Here is a 17,498-nt window from a genome sequence, read left to right as displayed (position 1 = left end):
TCAAATCGAGGGCAGTGATTAGGTCACAACTTTCTCAATGAAACTTCGTCTGTTTCCCTGTAACTGTTTTTTTTAAGGAATGGTGCAAAACTGAAATAAGGTAAATGGTCACTTATGTCGTGTGTAGAAATGCCAGAAGAAACCTCGTGAGTGTTTAAATTAGTTATACATGCGTCGAGACAAGTAGCCGTATCTGAGGTCACCATGGTGAGCAATCGTATTATTACATCTAAAGGTACACAATACATTTTGTAATTGAAACGCATGCTTTTCTTCTTTATGTAAATCAATTTTTATATCACCCATTATAAAGAATGTCTTAGCTGTTGAGCCAAGAAACCCAAGCAAGTCCTCACAGTAAGATATAAAAACAGATGTCTCAGATTTGTCTTCAGTCGGTGGCCTATAAACAACACAAATAACAACACCTCTAGTGTCCACAAGAATAAACTCGACGTCTGCCAAAATAGCGAAAAACTCATCTAACACATAGCAAGAAATGTCTTCTCTTAAATAAATCGCTACCCCGCCTCCTATTTTATTTTTCCTACCCAGGCTGGTGCATTTATAGCCAGTGAATAGAGCGGCGGATATTGAGAGAAGGAGAGTAAAAAACAATGGTGTGACAAAACAAAACATGGTCGTGAGAGTGACACAATAAAATATGTAACTGAGAATGCAGAAAAGAAAGAAAGAGAAAGGGAGAGAGAAAGCTAAAGTGTCGATGAGGGCGAGTTCCTTCGTGACTATACTCTGTTCACCCTTAAGCTGAGACCGCAGCCAAAGCTACAAGCGCGAGCTAGAACGCCCTCTTGGCTTTGAGGCGTGCATTTCTAGCGCGAGTGCTCGTTCCGAGGAAGTACGCTTCAAAGCAGCGGCCTCGAGCTTCTGGAATTGACTGCAGTCTCTGCTTAAAGGGTACTCCGACGATTTTTCGAGCTGTCCCAACTATGTATTTTCGGAATCATCGGTCTTTACCCTTTGCACTACACTATTTAGTATCTCGAAATTCAGAACAGTCAATGTAAAATCGGCAAGTGAAAAAGATGCCAAACCCAACATGCAAATATACCCGCACTTTTTAGTGCCGTGACGTCACGAGAAGGCAGGCTTGCAGTTCGAACGGGCAGTCTAAAAATAGACTATGCAGATCATTTGTCTCGTGCTGCTGCGCGGGTTCTAGAGCGAACTTACAAAGCATTCATTTGACACTAAGAAACTAATTGTAATCAGTTGGGAACAAAGTGTACAGTCCAAACAGTGAATCCCTGCCTTCCGCTAACATCACTTTTCCGTTCTTGCCAGTAGAGACTCACTTTTAATAACACAGTGAGGGGAAAATTTTAAATTGAAGAATTTCGCAAAAAAGTCTAATATTTGCATTACTATTTGAGTGGTGTTTGTTGGTGTGTTTAGTAAATTATTAGACAAACCGGGGACTGGGAATAAAACGCTGGAGTAGGGTGCCTCAATGTCCTTCTGTTAAGGGTGATGCCACCCTTTGTAGTACCCGATGCCGACAGCACGCGCTCACGGGTAAAATACAAAGAAATTGACGAAAACAAAATGTCGCCATAGCACAGTCAGCGCCACAAACGCGTGCAGGGACACGCTCTTTCACGCGCTTTTGAACAAAAAAGAAAAATAAATGTGTGGGACAAAATGGCGAGATGTCTCCACCCTGAGCAAAGCGCACATGAAGGCACCCTACGCTGGAGTACCCTTTTTTAGCCGCGGTCACACTGCTCATACATCATGCAAAAGACAGTCCGCAAAAACGAGTCGCCGCAATATCCGTGGTTCGAATGCCGCGCGCCAAGTTTTCTCCGTGAACAGATTACCACGCGGCATTGGAAGCACGGATCTCGCGGTGACGTGCGTTCGAATCTGTACGCAGACTGTCTTTTGTATGATGTGTAAGCAGTGTGTCCCATGATAAGGGGTATAAAAAAAAAAATACAGCGTACAGAAAGGCGACGACGGGGACAAGAACATAGGACGAACGCTACGCTAACAATATGCCCTTTTCAAAAGTCAGAGTCACCTTGTGGCAGCCCCAAAAGCTCCAATATGTCCACTCTAATGGCGGTGATGGGAGATCATGCTCGCCTAAATCAAGCACCCTCGATTTCGTGAATCCTAGGTAAAGTAAAAGGACCAACCTCTTTTCCGCTTTCTGCTCTATGCTTTCGAAGACGTTCACTTTTTCTGGCGTGGAGATTCTGTCTAGTGCTGCCATTAGAGCGTCGGATTTGGCTGTGCACAGGATGGGCAGACTGATTTTCGGAAAGGGTCTATTGATCTTTTATTTTAAAATAAACGGCTCAATAAAAAAAGTATAAAATAAAAATAAACTGTCAAAGTTGACATCAGCGTTCACGCGTGTCAATAAAATCAACTTCCTGTTGTGCAACACGATTGAGGACTGACTCACCAAGAGAGAGAGATAGACAGACAGGGAGAGAGATAAAAAAACAAAAAGAAAAAAAAAAGACGAGACCATTTTTTAATTTTTTTTACATTAACCGCCTAAAATGTGATTTCCGCTACCCTTCAATATAAGCGAAGAAACAACAGAAGCACGTAAAAATAGATACAGCATTGAATAAAAACGCAAAGGAAAGAAAAATCCGAAATGGACCTTCCTTGCGTAGTCATACTGGTGCGACAAACACCGAGTTTCGTCCATCGACACAGCAAGGTCAGCTTTTTGGCAAATCGACATGTCGTCATCATATATTCACAATTGTTTTTTGTGGTCAGTTGACGGCGCATCTGGCTAAAAGTAAGTTGAGTAATTTTGGCCAAAGACAAGCACCGCTCTAGGACATGTCGCATACGCCATATTTACAAGGGATGTTGCGCTTTATGGTCGCCGGCAGGTTTTGAAAACATGTTTTTGACTATTAAATTAAATTAAATTAAATTAATTGTATCCTTAAAGGTCGCATCGGCAGCATTAGATAAGGGGTGATTGGGGGGGGGGGGGGCGGTACAGAAAGAACATGCATGCGGAACTTTTATGCCACGCTCGTCGGCGAGCGACCGCGCGCGTGGCCAAGTGGTTACCGTGCTTGACTGTCGCGCAGAAAGTCTGGGTTCGAATCCAGTTAGTGGAATGCTCTTTTATTTGTTCTTTCATTGCGTTCTCGTGAGTTCGAGAACATTCTCGTCAGATCGAGTTCCGAATGTTCCAGTCGCCGAACAATCTAGGCCGATTGTTCCAGAACCCAACGCGCGTACATAAGGGACTCCGCGTGCTGATCTGCAGTCAGTTTTCGCCCAGCGTTCGACTCTGCTGCTACGCCGACTCCGACGCCCGCGACGCTCCGTTATTATCTTTTGTACCCTTTTATTTTTGGCACAAGTTCGCCACATTAAACGTTTATTTCTTTCTGTATATTATTGTTTATTGGTCACTACCCGTGACAATATAAACAAAAAATAAGAAGAAAAATATAGATCAGCTGTGACCAAGCAGTGCGTTATTTGATAACATGCGTTTTTTGAGCAAATTAGGCCGTTCGACGAAGCTCCATCATTGACACGTCACCAGACGAGTGTCGGCGTTTGCTGGGTTGCTAACACTAGGCCATATAGAAATTCGATAAAACGGAATTAAAGGTGTGAAAAAACGGATCATAATAAGCACAAACTCTGGTACTGAGGTCAATGCACACACAGAAACATACAAAACAAAGCTTCAAACGCGACTGGGTATTTTGTGTGACAAGTGACTAATCAGTTGTATTTTTTTAAAGATAAAATTCGAGACTGGATAAAAACCGAAGGACAATACAACAACACAAAGTCTCAAGCTCTTCCCCCGTCTCGGCGTTTTGTCTTAAAATATGTTCGACCAACATCAGCTAGTCTGCGTTTTCACTTTAATAATAACAATACTAATAATAATCATAATAAACTTTTATTTATAGGAATAAACAAATAACATACAGGTGTGCCTAAGCCAAGGGAAGCTTGTGTGGCATGGCCTGGCAGTATAGTCCATTCCTTGCAGAAATAGCAGGTCGCAACATAACTCACTAAGTGTCAACTGTAGATGTATCACTTGGTGGTATCATGAAATAACTTTTTCAGGCTCTTTTTGAGCCCATGGTTGTAATCAGTTAGAAATAAGTTATTTGGTAGTTAATTAAAACTCTTCGGCCGATAAAATGACCTCTTTCCTCATAATGAGTAAAGGTACGAGGAATTTCATAGCGTGTAATGTTCTTAAATGCTCGTGGGGTTACCCTCTCAGTTTTAAGATCACTGCGCCAAAAATGCAAAAAAAAAGTCTAAATAAATACCGAATAAAAACAGATCGATTTGAGAAAAAACTAAATAAGCTATCACTTGAGGAAGGTGTTGAACCACAAGTAACACGTTTTAACATCCCCCTTAGAATGCTATCAATTCTGGCGTGCCATTCTCGAGAGCAGTTCAAAAATAGAGTGACACCATACCTAAGGATACTGTACGCCTGAGTGCATGAGCATTTTTCTACTTGCAAACGGAAGGGACACTTTTAGGTTATAGAGCATACATGATAAACGTCTTAAACGTTTCGACACAAAATAAGGGTACGTATTCCAGGACAGTTCAGAATCAAAGTATATACCTGGATACTTGACAGAAGAGACATATTGAACAGGGTTGCAAGAGCATGATACCAAATTGGAGTTCTGCAAAAATAAAGGCGGAAACTGATTTCCCACGGGCTGCGAAAACATACCAGCTTTGTTTTAGAGGCGTTTTCACTTATTCTGTTATTTCTAAACCAATCCATGACAGCAATGTCATTTTTGTTTCTGCAGCTTCAGAATGGCATGTTCGATATCAGCATGACAGGAAAAAAGCAGTGTCATCTGCGTATTACAATATGTTACTCGTAACCAGTTGAAAAAAGGTCGTTAACATATACATTAAATAAAACAGGGGTTAAAACAGAACCTTGTGCGACTCATGATCTTAGTGTGGCCTCTGTAATATGAATTTCTCCAATAGACACGAGTTGTAGAAGTCCGCACAGAAAATTTCTAAGCAAACGAGCCGAAGGAATCCTGAACTCAAGGTGAAGTTGGTTTTCTAATCAAATATCATGGTTCACTGAATCAAATGCTCTTGCGACATCAAGAGAAAGCGCACACAAACAACAATGGTTGTCAAACGACGAATGCAAAGAATCTGAGAATACATCCACAAGAGATGACCTGCCTCGATAAGAAACAAACCCGTACATATGTGTTCGTTAATCAGTTGTGTTTGAGATTTTGTTGGTTGTCTTTTGTCACGTGTGTATTTTCTGCTCAATATTGGGGTTATTTTTATTATGGTTGTCCCTCATGAGTCAGTGTGCGTCCCTATAATTCTTTGAACTAATAGAAACTGATTAGAAACTGATTGTAAATACGGGAGACGTGATTGCAGTTAAAACCAACAAAATTCTACTCTAATGCCAGGTTAAATTACATCGCAATGGAAGAACGCTTACGATTTCCAGGTATGCTACTCCTATTGTGGGACCTGTTTCATGCTATTCAAAAGAAAGAAGAATAAAGATTCCTAAAATAATTTTGTTCCGATCCAAAGTTTAACAATATGTATTTATTCCACTTCTTCAGCTCCTGAATTTCTCCTAATAACAGTTTTAACTCGTTGTAGGCAGTCCACGCTTATTTAGGAAACTAATTTTTGGACTCATTTCGAAGTAATTCCTGAATCGCCGAATCGCATCCGCACTTTCTGGGCGTAGATGTTCGCTCTCGCCGGTAAAGCTCACAAAAGCGCTTGCACCACCGAGCTTTCCTGCAGTCTTTTTCTTTGCTGTTTTTCTTCCTTCGAGTTCGGGGGCAGAATAGACTCGGACCATTTTTAAGTCGGGGCTCGTTTACCGAAACGATTTTGGGCGCTCCGTGCGCTCGCTTCGGTTGCCATGGAGGCATCCCGCGGCGAGCAAATCTTTGAAAGGATTTTCGTGTGCGAGCGGTCGAGGCAGTGCTTAGTGCTCGAGCAACAAGTTCTAACGCGTTTGGACTTAACGGTGGGAACTATTATGCTGCGGTTACACTTCTAAATCATCCTACAAAAAGAGAGTCTGCAGAGACACTTTCTAAAGCGTGTTCTGTCGTTGCTGGATGCTCCTATCACATTTGTCGTACAAGATAAGCCTGCATACATGGTCGAAGTTTACGTACGGGGAAAGCCTTCGAACATGTTTGAGGAGTGTCTGGAGGTAATTTTGTTATTACGTCTGCAGCAATGACGTGTCTTTTGACAATAATAATTCCTGGAGTAGGGAAACAAGGGCGACAAAGGACAAACACAAATCTCCAAGCACAGCTAGGTGACTGGTGCGTGACTGAAAAAAATCCGCCTGGTCCTGGTATCGAACCAGGGACCTCTCCATTTCCAGTGGAGCGCTCTGCCAGCTGAGCTAATCGAGAGTTAAACGTCAGTAGAGCAAATGGGATTTATCAGCAGCCATCAGTCTTACACCAACAAGGGTGGACGGCCCGCATTTTTAAGGCTATGATGATAATGTAATTGATGCAAAGATGCAGCTCGCTTGCACCTTTTTGTTAATTTCATTATTATCATAACCGTGACTTTTGTATGATGAACGAGAGTGGGAGTTTGACTTTAGAAATAAACTCGCAACTGGCCTTCGGGTTTCTGCTTCGCGCATCACCAAAAAGAGTCACCGAAAATGGACATTAAAAAAGAAAAAAAAGAAAAAGAGATTCAGAGAGCAGTCAGTCAGACCTTGGATACACACAAAAAGAAAGATTGGATTAATTAAGTAACGTAGGCGTTACCAAACTAAGGTAACAAAACAAATTACGCCTTACATGTCGGTCAACAAAGAATTTTTCTTGTTTTGATACTTCATTTAACCAACTGTTTCCGTTGCCTTCCCAGGGAAACCAAGCGAAGGACAACGCCGAGGAGTCCCCGAGGGAGAGGGTGGACAAGATCTTCGAACAGCTGGACAAGGTGGGGCTTGAACGTGCAACAAAGAAAAAAAATATTTGTCTCAATCACATTTTGTTATGGTTGGTTAAGAAGTAATTTGGTTGTTTTCGGTTGCGTTATACGCACGACATACTCATGTACTCCTCGGGTTTGTCAAAACGATCGAGATAATATTAAATTTATTGAAAACCCACGAAGTTGTCAAGTCACGTGGAGAGTTACGTTATCGTTTTTCGGCAGACAGCTGCGGCCGCCGTTGGTCACCTTTCCAAATACAGGCTCTCTTGAGTCAAACTCAGTCCAGCTGCTTACATTTCCGTTCAGATCCTCCTCGTTGAGCTCAGCAAAGGCGACAGGTTGCGCTTCCCACAATCCGGAGTGCGATTCCCGCTGCGTCGGTCCTTAAATCTCGCCGGTATAATAATTGTGACTAAATATACTTCTGTATCTTTTGTGTTATACTCGAGCATAACGTTTCTCGCATAAATCCAACACGTAAACAAATTCCGCGTAAAAAAAGAAACGAACTGTCACGTTGAGAATGTTCGGTGTGCTGTGGACATTCATTTCGCCGGGCTGTGCACGAGATAAAAAAAACAACAAAAAAAAACGTGTTTTTCTTACCGCGAAGATCAACCAGTCGTCACCAAATGCTCAGTCTCTGTACAAAGCTGCCAGTTTCAGAGCATGTTGTAGTCTAATGCAAAAGTAATAAGCGATTTCCGGAAATTTTCAATAAGAAAAAATAGAGGCCCATCTCGTTCCCGGTAGCAGACACCATTCATCTTCATGTGTTTGCGGGCTCCTTTAGACAACATTTACGCGTTGGAAATCTCCGTAAATCGCTTACAACGTTTAATTCAGATAACGGTAAGTTCCGAAAGTTTTGTTGTGCTTCCCAACGGCTAGCGCACATGGGAACAGAGGATCAGTGATCGGCGACGTGTGTAGTTTATAATTTCGGTGTGGAATGCGCGGTTCTCGTATCTCCAAAAATGTATGTAATTTTGAAGGAATCATGAACCAGAAAGTGAGACATGGGAACGCGAGATGGTCTATTTCCCTGATATGATCTAGGTTCAGAAGTCATTGGTACCTTCCCATCACTCCGTGTGTTCCGAACCGGGTATTGGCAGCAACGGTTTATTAATTTTTTTATTTTAGGCTTACGGACCTGTTGTATTTTACCGTGGCAATTAAGTCCGACGGAAAGCAGATAGGACAGTGAAATACCACGCAGTCGTATTCAAATGAATTTGCCATAGTGCTGCGGGGGAGAGTGTCCAGATTAGTAGCCGCCTGTTTCTGCGTCATGCTGCGGTAGATTTATATTGTTGGCACGCAGCTTGGAAGAACGATAATGGGTGTCCAAGCGACCGCTACTGGGTGCGCTAGTGACATATGTCGGGCAAAGTGTAAAGCGTTGCAGTGCGTGGTTTCTAGAATACGAATGTTGCTTTCGATGAACAAGACGCATAGCGCCACGACATCCTAGGTATGAATGTTGGGGTATTAAGTCGCATTTTCGATAGCCGTGGTCTGGGCTGATATATCTGTACCCGGAAAATCTATCTAAAAATAAATATCAAAGTCGGCCACGCGTAATTTATGAGAACGTTTGCGTGGTTAGTTTTAGGGACTTTTCTATATTCACGGGCGGCTAATATAAATAAACGGCAGTGTCAAGTAGTTTAATTCACGACGCAATCCTGCAGGATGTCACAAATATATTCGAAGAACATTTTGAGCAGCATGTTGTTGCTGAGCGTCGTGTTGCTGCGTACATTAGTGACAATTATGTATGTGCATGATCGAGGGTTTAGCGCGCTGAAAACTATACACGAGTGGAGTAAACAATGCGCTATCTAAAACTGCCTAAGCCGCTTCAGATAGGCTCATGTGTCATAAGGAACACGTTTGAAGGTAAATTTAGGTAAACATGACGTTACGTCTTGTCTTGGCATACGTCTTGTACATTCAAATAGCGTAATGTCTACCCAACTCTTCCACACGAATAAAAACGTTATGCCAATATACTTGTTTTTATTATTTACTTATGCAATTACCTGTCCCGTCATAATTCCACATGTTGTAATCGACAACAAATACGCACCAAAAGCCGCGATCGAAATCTGCCGCCATAAATATTTCACAGAAACATTTGAAGTAAAAAAAACAACATCCCGGTAATCTCATGGTCGTATCTCTGGTTTCGTTAAGGAATTTAATTTCATTTGACGCGAGGTGGAGGTCTATCCAATAGCCCACCGGACAAAAGCTCACCGGAAAAAAGGTCACCCGTTTTGTCACAGACCCGGACAAAAGCTCACCTCATTTTTTTGCTACCCCTGGCGAAACACGGGCTGCGATGCGGAAGTGCAGACGCGATGAACATTGTACCATTTTTAGGAGAACTGGCATCCCATCCCATTCAAAGATGTCGACAGATAAGCCATAACAGGCAGAGAAGTAACGATTTGGGACCAAAATTTAGATCACTAAAATTGAGTGGAGCTGATAAGATCAGGCTTGCTTGACTCAAGGTATGCCGGAGCACCCTTGTGCCAGGGCCAAGAAACTTCATGAACCGAAGTTTTTGAACCCGAAGAATGACCGAAGAAGCGAAGTCACCCTTTGTCGACCTCGCTTTTTCATTGTGCTTTATGTCACACTTAACGCTCAGATAAAGGATAGGCACAATGTCTCTTCATTACTAATGCAAGGGTTTTCTTTGGGTTCAGGTTAATATTTCAAGTGCATGAATGGCTCGGAAAATTAAATTCATTACGTCATTGAGCGTCGTAAATGTATTTGGAATCAAGGATTATTTCAGGGCGTTGTGAAAAGGAAACTGAACCAAAACTGAAATATACAAACCATTGAGTTGTGAAGTTTTAAAAATATTTTCAAGGAACGGGAATGTGGCCTTTTGGACAGATGACCAATTTAGAAAGCTGTGCGGGATTTTGGATAGGCTGGCGTTCCTTCCATCACAGCTTGTGCCCGAAGGACTAACCTACATCAGGTAAAAGTCTATTGGTGACATTGGCGACCTTTTGGACTCCTTTGATTGTACGTATGTCAACGGCCCATTCCGTTATGCTTCTGCTTCTTCTGCGGCGGCACCTAGAGCGAATTTTTCCCTTTGCCTGACTGTGTGCTGACGACGACCGGAGTTTTCCCCGGAACGGTGGAATATGTACGACGCCACTCTTCGAGATAAAGACCGGACATACACCTGCGAAGGATGAAATGCCGGGTTCCAGAAGTTTGTCGGCCGCGCCCATCCAAGCGTCTGGATGCTGACTGAATGACCACTAAGCGGTCGTTGCCACGGCATTGACACAAGCCAGAGGTGAACCCCCAAAGAAGTGGATGCAAAAAACCACTCTGCGCCTGCAGAATTGCGTGAAAAATATTTATGAGAGATTACAGGTACACCCAGATCTACCAAGACTGCTGGAGCTAGTGGGGACTGCATTCGCTTCTAATCAATCGATAAACAAACTTGTTTCTACTGTAAGCAAGAAACCACCCGCCTGTCAGATTTAATTTATCGTTGCATTTTTGTGTCGCATGCGCGCACCTAAGTTGTCCGCACACGTGTTAAAGGACACATGCAAAGGAAAAAAAAATTTTTTTTAGACAGCTTAGATGGAAAAAGGATGTCATAAAACGATTTTACAACGAAGAAACAAAATTTTTAGAGCTATATTTACGGCGCTATACGAATTTGTAGTTGGCGCTCGCGGGAGCCGCCGCTGGTCACGTGGTAGGCCCGCGCGCTGCCGCGCTGCGTCGCCGCCGCACGCTGAGCGTTGTGCGAACGCCGCTTCAACGCGTTTCTCCACGCCGCCGTCGCCGCCGCCGCACAAGTTCGTCTGCTTCGGGGCGCCGCCGCCGTCGTCTGACCGGCGCACAGGTCTATCACGTCTGCTTGCGCTTTTTCAGGAGTTTCCTTTGGGCTCTAAAAGTTACTTATTTGTCTTGGTTTTTTGTTATACTTCAAACAAAGATGAATAAGTTACTTTTAGAGGCCATAGGAAGCTTCCGAAAGAGCACAAGCACCACGTGATAAATAAAGACCAGTCACGTGATAAATACAGACCACTTTTCCGCGGTGCCCGCGGGCGCCAACTACAAATTCGTTTTGCGCCGTAAATATAGCTCTAAAAAAATTTTTTCTTCGTTGTAAAATCGTTTTATGGCGTCCTTTTTCCATCTAAGCCGTTTAAAAAAAATGTTTTTTTCCTTTGCATGTGTCCTTTAAGACAAACGTGAAATTTTCTCCTGGTAAGCTTTTGTCCGGGCCTATGAAAAAATGGTTGAGCTTTTGTCCGGTGAGCTTTTGTCTGGTGAGATTCTGTCCGGTAAGCTTTTGTCCGGTGAGCTTTTGTCCGGGATTCAAAGAAGTCATGTCTCTGCGCTAAATATGCTAACTCTCTTGGTAGAACGTTTACTGACACTCCAAAAACTATAAAATACTTTTTTTAAGGTTTTATGCTTTTTGTTCATCACTTATTTGAAAAAAAAAAATTCAAACCGGCCTAAAAATTGAAGCAGAGCCGGAAATAAAAATGCCGATGCACAGACTCGCTTACCTGGAAGTTAGCAAAATCTCTTAGCTTCCTCCCTTGCCCAGATGTAAATGGAAAGCCAAAGAAGAAAATTAGGAAGAATATTTCCCAATAATAAGACAACTCTAAAGGCAGTGCGTTATCAGCTGAGGTTACGACGTGGGTTTCATAAACGAAGAAATACAGGTGAAAATACCGGAAGCTTGACGCGGCATGCGTTATATGCATGGAAAAAAAAAACACCACCAGAACACGTTACTGTGCATCAAAAGATGCTAGGACAACACAACAAGCACCACACACAAACGGCAGACTTACTCCCTGACCTGGCGTTCGGCGAGGACGATAATGGGACAAAGGATTTTCAAAGGTTAGAACAAGTCAAGAGGAGGATATGAGGACCGTAAGTTCGTCTGCTACTTGTGAAGGGATTGCGGTAACGTCAGAACGCCCAACTCTGATTGGCTCCGATTGGAAGGATTGTGGGTAGACCTCGAGGCAGCTACGTCGTTGAGGTCTACCCACTATCTTTCCCATCAGAGCCAATCAGAGCTCGGGGCGTTCTGACGTCACTGCAACCCCTCCGCAAGTAGCAGACGAACTTACGGTCCTCATAGAAAGGGTGGTTAAAACAAAGGGAAGGACAGTCTATAACTCCTTTTTACTTTGAATACAAAACAATTAGTGCAGTGCAAAAAATGAATTTGAGATAATATTTGGCTAAGTTGCGTCCCCGTCACCTAGCCAAGGTTGACTGCTCAATTGAAGGAGAAAAGCAGACACGCATGCATTTTCCCCGCCTTGGGGAGGATCGAGCGGAGTCAGTGAGTTGGAAGATGATGCCGGAGAAGATGCAGTGCGTAAACAAGGAAGGCGCGAACTGTAAATAATAGTGGGTTTTTGAGGAAAAATTTCAAACTATCAGACGAAATTCTTAGGTTGAAGCCGAACTACAAACTCAAGATTGATCGAAACACAAATCAAGGTTACTCAAACTTTTGTGTTCCCCAGGCACGAAAGCGATAAGCCGGGCCGTTCGTTCTACACAAGAAAAAAATGAGGAAATCAATCGACCATGTTACAACTTTAGCCGACTTATTATTCTTAATCAAATTAAAGCTTTCTTTCAGCTTTACAAGAATCGCCACCTTTTTTGCACGCTCCCCAAAATAAATACCGCAAAAAACAAGCGCGTTAAAAAAAAAAAAAAAATCGGCGCTTTGGGTAGTTGTTTACAAGGGCTGGTAGAAGAGGTGGTGGTCACCTCGTCCAACTGACAGCGCCTGTAACGATGCTTGCTGCCGAACCAATGATAACAAATTTTCCTTTCTCTCTTTCCTTGACTTTCTCGTTGCGTTTTTCTTTCGCAGAACCACGACAACCAGCTGACATTGGACGAGTTCAAGGAAGGCTCGAAGCAGGACCCCAAAATTGTGCAGGCCCTGTCTCTGTACTCGGCTTGAACGTAGATTGCATCGAGATCCCATTCTGTCAGAACAAAATAACCAAGAAGATTTGAAGGTCAGGTCGAAGGAACGACAAGACTACAATGCAAGACGGGCGGCGGGGGCGACTGGCTGGTTTCCAAGAGTGGACGGTAAACGGCGGACGACGCGACAAAAACAACCCACACCACGAGAAAAAACAAAAAAAAAAAAACAAAAAAAAAACGTTGGAGGACATTTCATAAATTATTTCCCCATCCTCGGTTTTTATGTGCATCGGGGACGGTCGCGGAGTTTGAATGGACTGATTGAACTGATTAGGGGAGTTTGATTGGACTGATATGTTTGTAATTTTCGGTTCACGCGTTGGGGAAACAAAGAACACATATGCGTTCGAAATAAGGCAACAAGTTTAAACCCGACTTAATTTTTGTTTATATATTTTGTTTTAATTGCACATTATGGAAGCTTGGGTTTGAAAAAGAAAGTCATATTGGACCTCTTTGGCATTGACCGCAGCGGCAGATGTCTAGTGGGAAACAAGTAAGCAGCAAACAACGACGCTAGATTTTTTTTTTTTTGACAAATCAAACTTTTTTTAATTTTTATAATGTAATTTTTTTTTTTTTTTTTTGGGGGGGGGGGGGGTGGAATCTTTTGAAAAGTTTTCGTTAATGACATCAGTGTTCAAAAGCGCCCATATCACACATTTCTTGAAAAAAGAAAAAAAAAATCCTGAGAGGTGAGGAATGGCAATTACTACTTTCTTAGAATACGTGAGCTTAATTTGATAAATTACAGTAGATTAGAATTACTTTGATTGTTGTGAGTAAACTAAGCATCTCCGAATAAAATCACAGGGAGTTTTTGTTTTCCCCAAGTGTTCTAGACATCAATAATTTTCGATCTTCCAATGGCTCGTACCCAGCTCGATCGCTTGCTCCGAAGTTTGTCTACTTTTAACAGAATTGATAACGGGGCATGTTGGTACGTATTCACACTGAAACATCGTGCCCGGACACAATCGAAGTGAATGTTTTGTGCCGTTTCTCGCCTGGTTCGTGTCCACTAGCGCTGTTACAATATGAATCTCTCTAATTAACACAGGCTGCTTATAGTTGTTAAATTCACCACATTGCGTCTTCTTTGTTACTACAGTTCGTATTAATGCAAAAGTTGTGTTAATGACTTGTACAAAATTATTCGTCCCAACCATGACGTCGGAACTTAGGTAAACTATAACCTTTTACAGATTCTAATTAAGGAAAAAACAAATATTGTACAGAAAATGTAAAAAGAAAATTACAATACTGCGCTGATGGATAAATATTTCAAATAAAATAAAAAATTTAAAATAAAACGCTCAAGTTTTTTTTAAATTTTTTTATTTTTATTTTTTCTCAGCAGCGAGTCTGGCATCATCCAATTTCTAAACTGAGTCGACTTTCAATGATTGTAACGTTTGCTAGAAAAAGAAAAAAAAAATCCAAATTCAAACAATAAAAAATAATAATAATAATGAAAAAAAAAAAACTACTTGCTTCCAACGTCGATGCCGTCCAAACTCTCTCAGAAGTAACGGCAGGTTTGCGTTCCGTTCGGGAAGTCATTTCGGGCACAAAGAAATGTCAAATGCACCAGCGTACTTTTTTTTTTTCTAAATTATTTCGTTGTATTTTGTTTTTCCGCTTTGAGCAGCCAAACGCAGCTCCGCTGTTGCCGTGCTGACCCCGGCGAAACAAATTTCGATCTGGTCGCTTCACCGGGTTTTCCTTTTTTCGTTTGCTATTGCGGTTGCAGTTGAAGACGCGATAACACTGGTTAACTAATTGACAGGACTTGTTTCCACGCGTTTAATTCGTCGCCGGCTCTGCTAAGACGAAACGCTGTAATGGACGGCGAGGATCGAATTTACGGTCCTTCCGTGATTGTCGCAGCCCGTACGGCGTCACATTTTCCTTCCCCACTTAGCTTCGCTCCTGGGTGGAATGGATGTCCGAATGGATCGTTGCCTCCTAGATACTGATTGCTTCGTGCACTCAGTGTCGACAAACCTTCTACCTTGTTTCCAGGAACGACTGCAGATGATTCCACGCATTCCCTGCTCGTTGGCATACTTTTTTTCTGTTTTGTTTTTCTCCGCGCGTTTGCTGTTGGCATTGCCCCGACCGGATTCTTATGGTCGCTCGCATGATTTACAAACCCAAACGTCCTGCGTAAATACGATGCCTTGTTTCGAACGTGAATGAACGAGTTCAAAGACACATTACGTTGAGGAAAAATGTTGCAGGTCTCTCCTTCCGTGCGGAACCCCGATGCACACCACACCAAGACAATCTTCTCTAGGTTTAGAAGAGGCCGGGCTTGAGCGATCGGAGTCGTGTAGCGCGCTAGGTGTCTAGATCCCGCCGGATTGTAGTGCGCGAGCTAATGAAAGCCGCGTCGACGTCTGGCCCCCCGCACCGTGTAGGGATAGACGTTTCCCTCTAGACTCACGTTGCAGATATCAACCATGACGCAGTCGCAACCTATACATGGGCGGCTGGATGAATCGGTGATCTTTTTTCTTGACGCATCCCCCACTTAAATTCGCTTCTCGACCTGTCATGTTGTAAGTTTATGCCGGATTGTAGTTAAAAGTGTTATTTTTTATATATATATTTTTTTGTGAGTAGAGGGAGGGGTGGGGGTTAGGGAGAGTAGTCAAACTGTTGATGCATTAAACTGTCTAGACGCATATGTACTTAACATTTGTCAAGAAAAAAGCGTCGGATAACGTTGACGATTGGTACTTTTAAGAAGAAAAAGACATATACATGGAAAGTATAAACCAAAACAATCGCACAATAAAAATAAAAAAAGCGGTCAATCGAAAGTACCAGCGGTTCATTCGGCCGGCCCTGTAGTATAGTAGTACATTCCAAGCGTTCGCTAGGCCACGTTGCTCCCAATCGCAATGGCAGGGTTTCGTCCTAGAACCGAGTCAGTGACTTTAGCCGTTTTCGTTCTCTGTACAGACTGAAGAAGCATACCGTAGTCACTGACGTCTCAAGAAACGTATAGGTGTGATATGTTCACGCTTCTTACCTAGCGATTCGCTCTTAGACGTTCTTATTGACTAATGGCACACTCTCATTGGCCGCTGTGCGATAATTAGATGCTCAGGACTCGCCCCACCCTGTGTTTCCTAAGCTGCCAGAGACCCTAGTTATATACATCGTCTTATGTATGGTACCAGACGGGCGCCCTGTTTTTGCAACAATGCTCGACGGCGGCGTCCCCCCCTACCGAAGTTAACCGTTGGCGGCAGACACGCTTAGATTATTTATCTCGTTTCAGTCGTCGACATTGGAATGAAGCGTGCGTCACAACAAGGTATTGACGCGAGAAGTAAATACACGCAGCTTCCTAATTATCCTAAAAAAAAACCACGAACTCTAGGTGTCCTCACTAGATAGCGCCGGTGCCGACGATTATCAGACAGCAGTACAGGCGGTGTCGTCATGAATTATTTGAAGGACACGAGCGCTGCGGAGAAGAAAAGTGACAACCTATATTGACTCTATAAATTGCTGCCTAAAATAATACACTTCGTACAGACACCTTAAACTGAAGTGCACCACGTTGCATCGTCTGCCGCCCGTGTAGGAATCACCGCGGGTCGTCCTGCTGTTGTCACGCCATACCAAATAAGCATGAAAAAATGCATATCGTTACGACGTCATATAAAATTTCTTTGTTGTCTCGTAATTTTCGATTTTTTTTTTTGTTTGAAGATAGAAAGAAATGCATTCACGTTGTTCTTGAAGTGTTGCTAAGCTTCCTTCCCCATGGACCATTGCTGTAGCAAGAAAGAAAAACAACAACGTTTGTTGTTTGAAGAGTGGTGCGTATCCATTATACTCTAGCGAGAGCAGGAAAAGGTCGTCATGTTGCTACTCGATCGTGTATACCCTCCCGAGTCAACAGTGAAATAGACACAAAGAAATGAAGTTACAGATGGCGTCTGATGCGAGCATGCATTAAGTCAAAAAGCGGGCGAATGTCGTGACTCGTAAAAAAGCACAAATGAGACACCATTTCGAGAGCGAAGTATAGATCGTCAACTTTGTGACATTTCTTTTTCTATTCAAAAAAGCACGCATCTACAAGCGAACCCGAAAAACGTTAAAAAGATTTAAACAAATAAGGGATGTAGTAGGAGAGGCTGAGATGGAAATCGACTCAATACCTCTGTATGTACCTAAGAGTGTTCAAAAAAGCGACACTTCATGTTCGCTTGTGCACTGAAACGCTTTCAAGGACGTTACCAAGGATTGATGGCCGTTATTTGGACATTGACGTGTTTTCCGTTTCTTTGAAATGTTCGAGAATGCTCAGGAGTGGGCCTCTCAGCTCGTTCGACGCGTTGGTCAGAGTTGGTCAGAGTTGTTGCATTTGAGGACGTTCGCAGAAAAACACGTTTATCGGACAGTTGTTGAAAAGCCCCATTCCAGCATTT

The 17,498-nt window shown here is 42.8% G+C and overlaps 1 protein-coding gene across 1 annotated transcript in view; it reads left to right on the top strand.

Annotated features, from left to right (window-relative positions):
* The window catches only part of LOC120839217 (frequenin-1), a gene marked incomplete at its 5' end in the record, with an annotated part of 43,104 nt that extends 29,920 nt beyond the window's left edge, over positions 1–13,184 (top strand). Inside the window, 2 exons of the mRNA XM_040209471.3 lie at positions 6,922–6,996; positions 12,923–13,184. Coding sequence (XP_040065405.3) covers positions 6,922–6,996; positions 12,923–13,015 — 168 coding nt within the window. The remainder of the gene's footprint in view (positions 1–6,921; positions 6,997–12,922) is intronic.
* Between the last annotated feature and the right edge of the window lie 4,314 nt (positions 13,185–17,498).

Source organism: Ixodes scapularis, unplaced genomic scaffold (assembly GCF_016920785.2).
Source record: "Ixodes scapularis isolate PalLabHiFi unplaced genomic scaffold, ASM1692078v2 PGA_scaffold3__209_contigs__length_174095766, whole genome shotgun sequence".
In the NCBI taxonomy this organism is placed as follows: domain Eukaryota; kingdom Metazoa; phylum Arthropoda; class Arachnida; order Ixodida; family Ixodidae; genus Ixodes; species Ixodes scapularis.
Note: the sequence above shows the minus strand (reverse complement) of the source record. Positions and strands in the feature narration are given on the sequence as shown.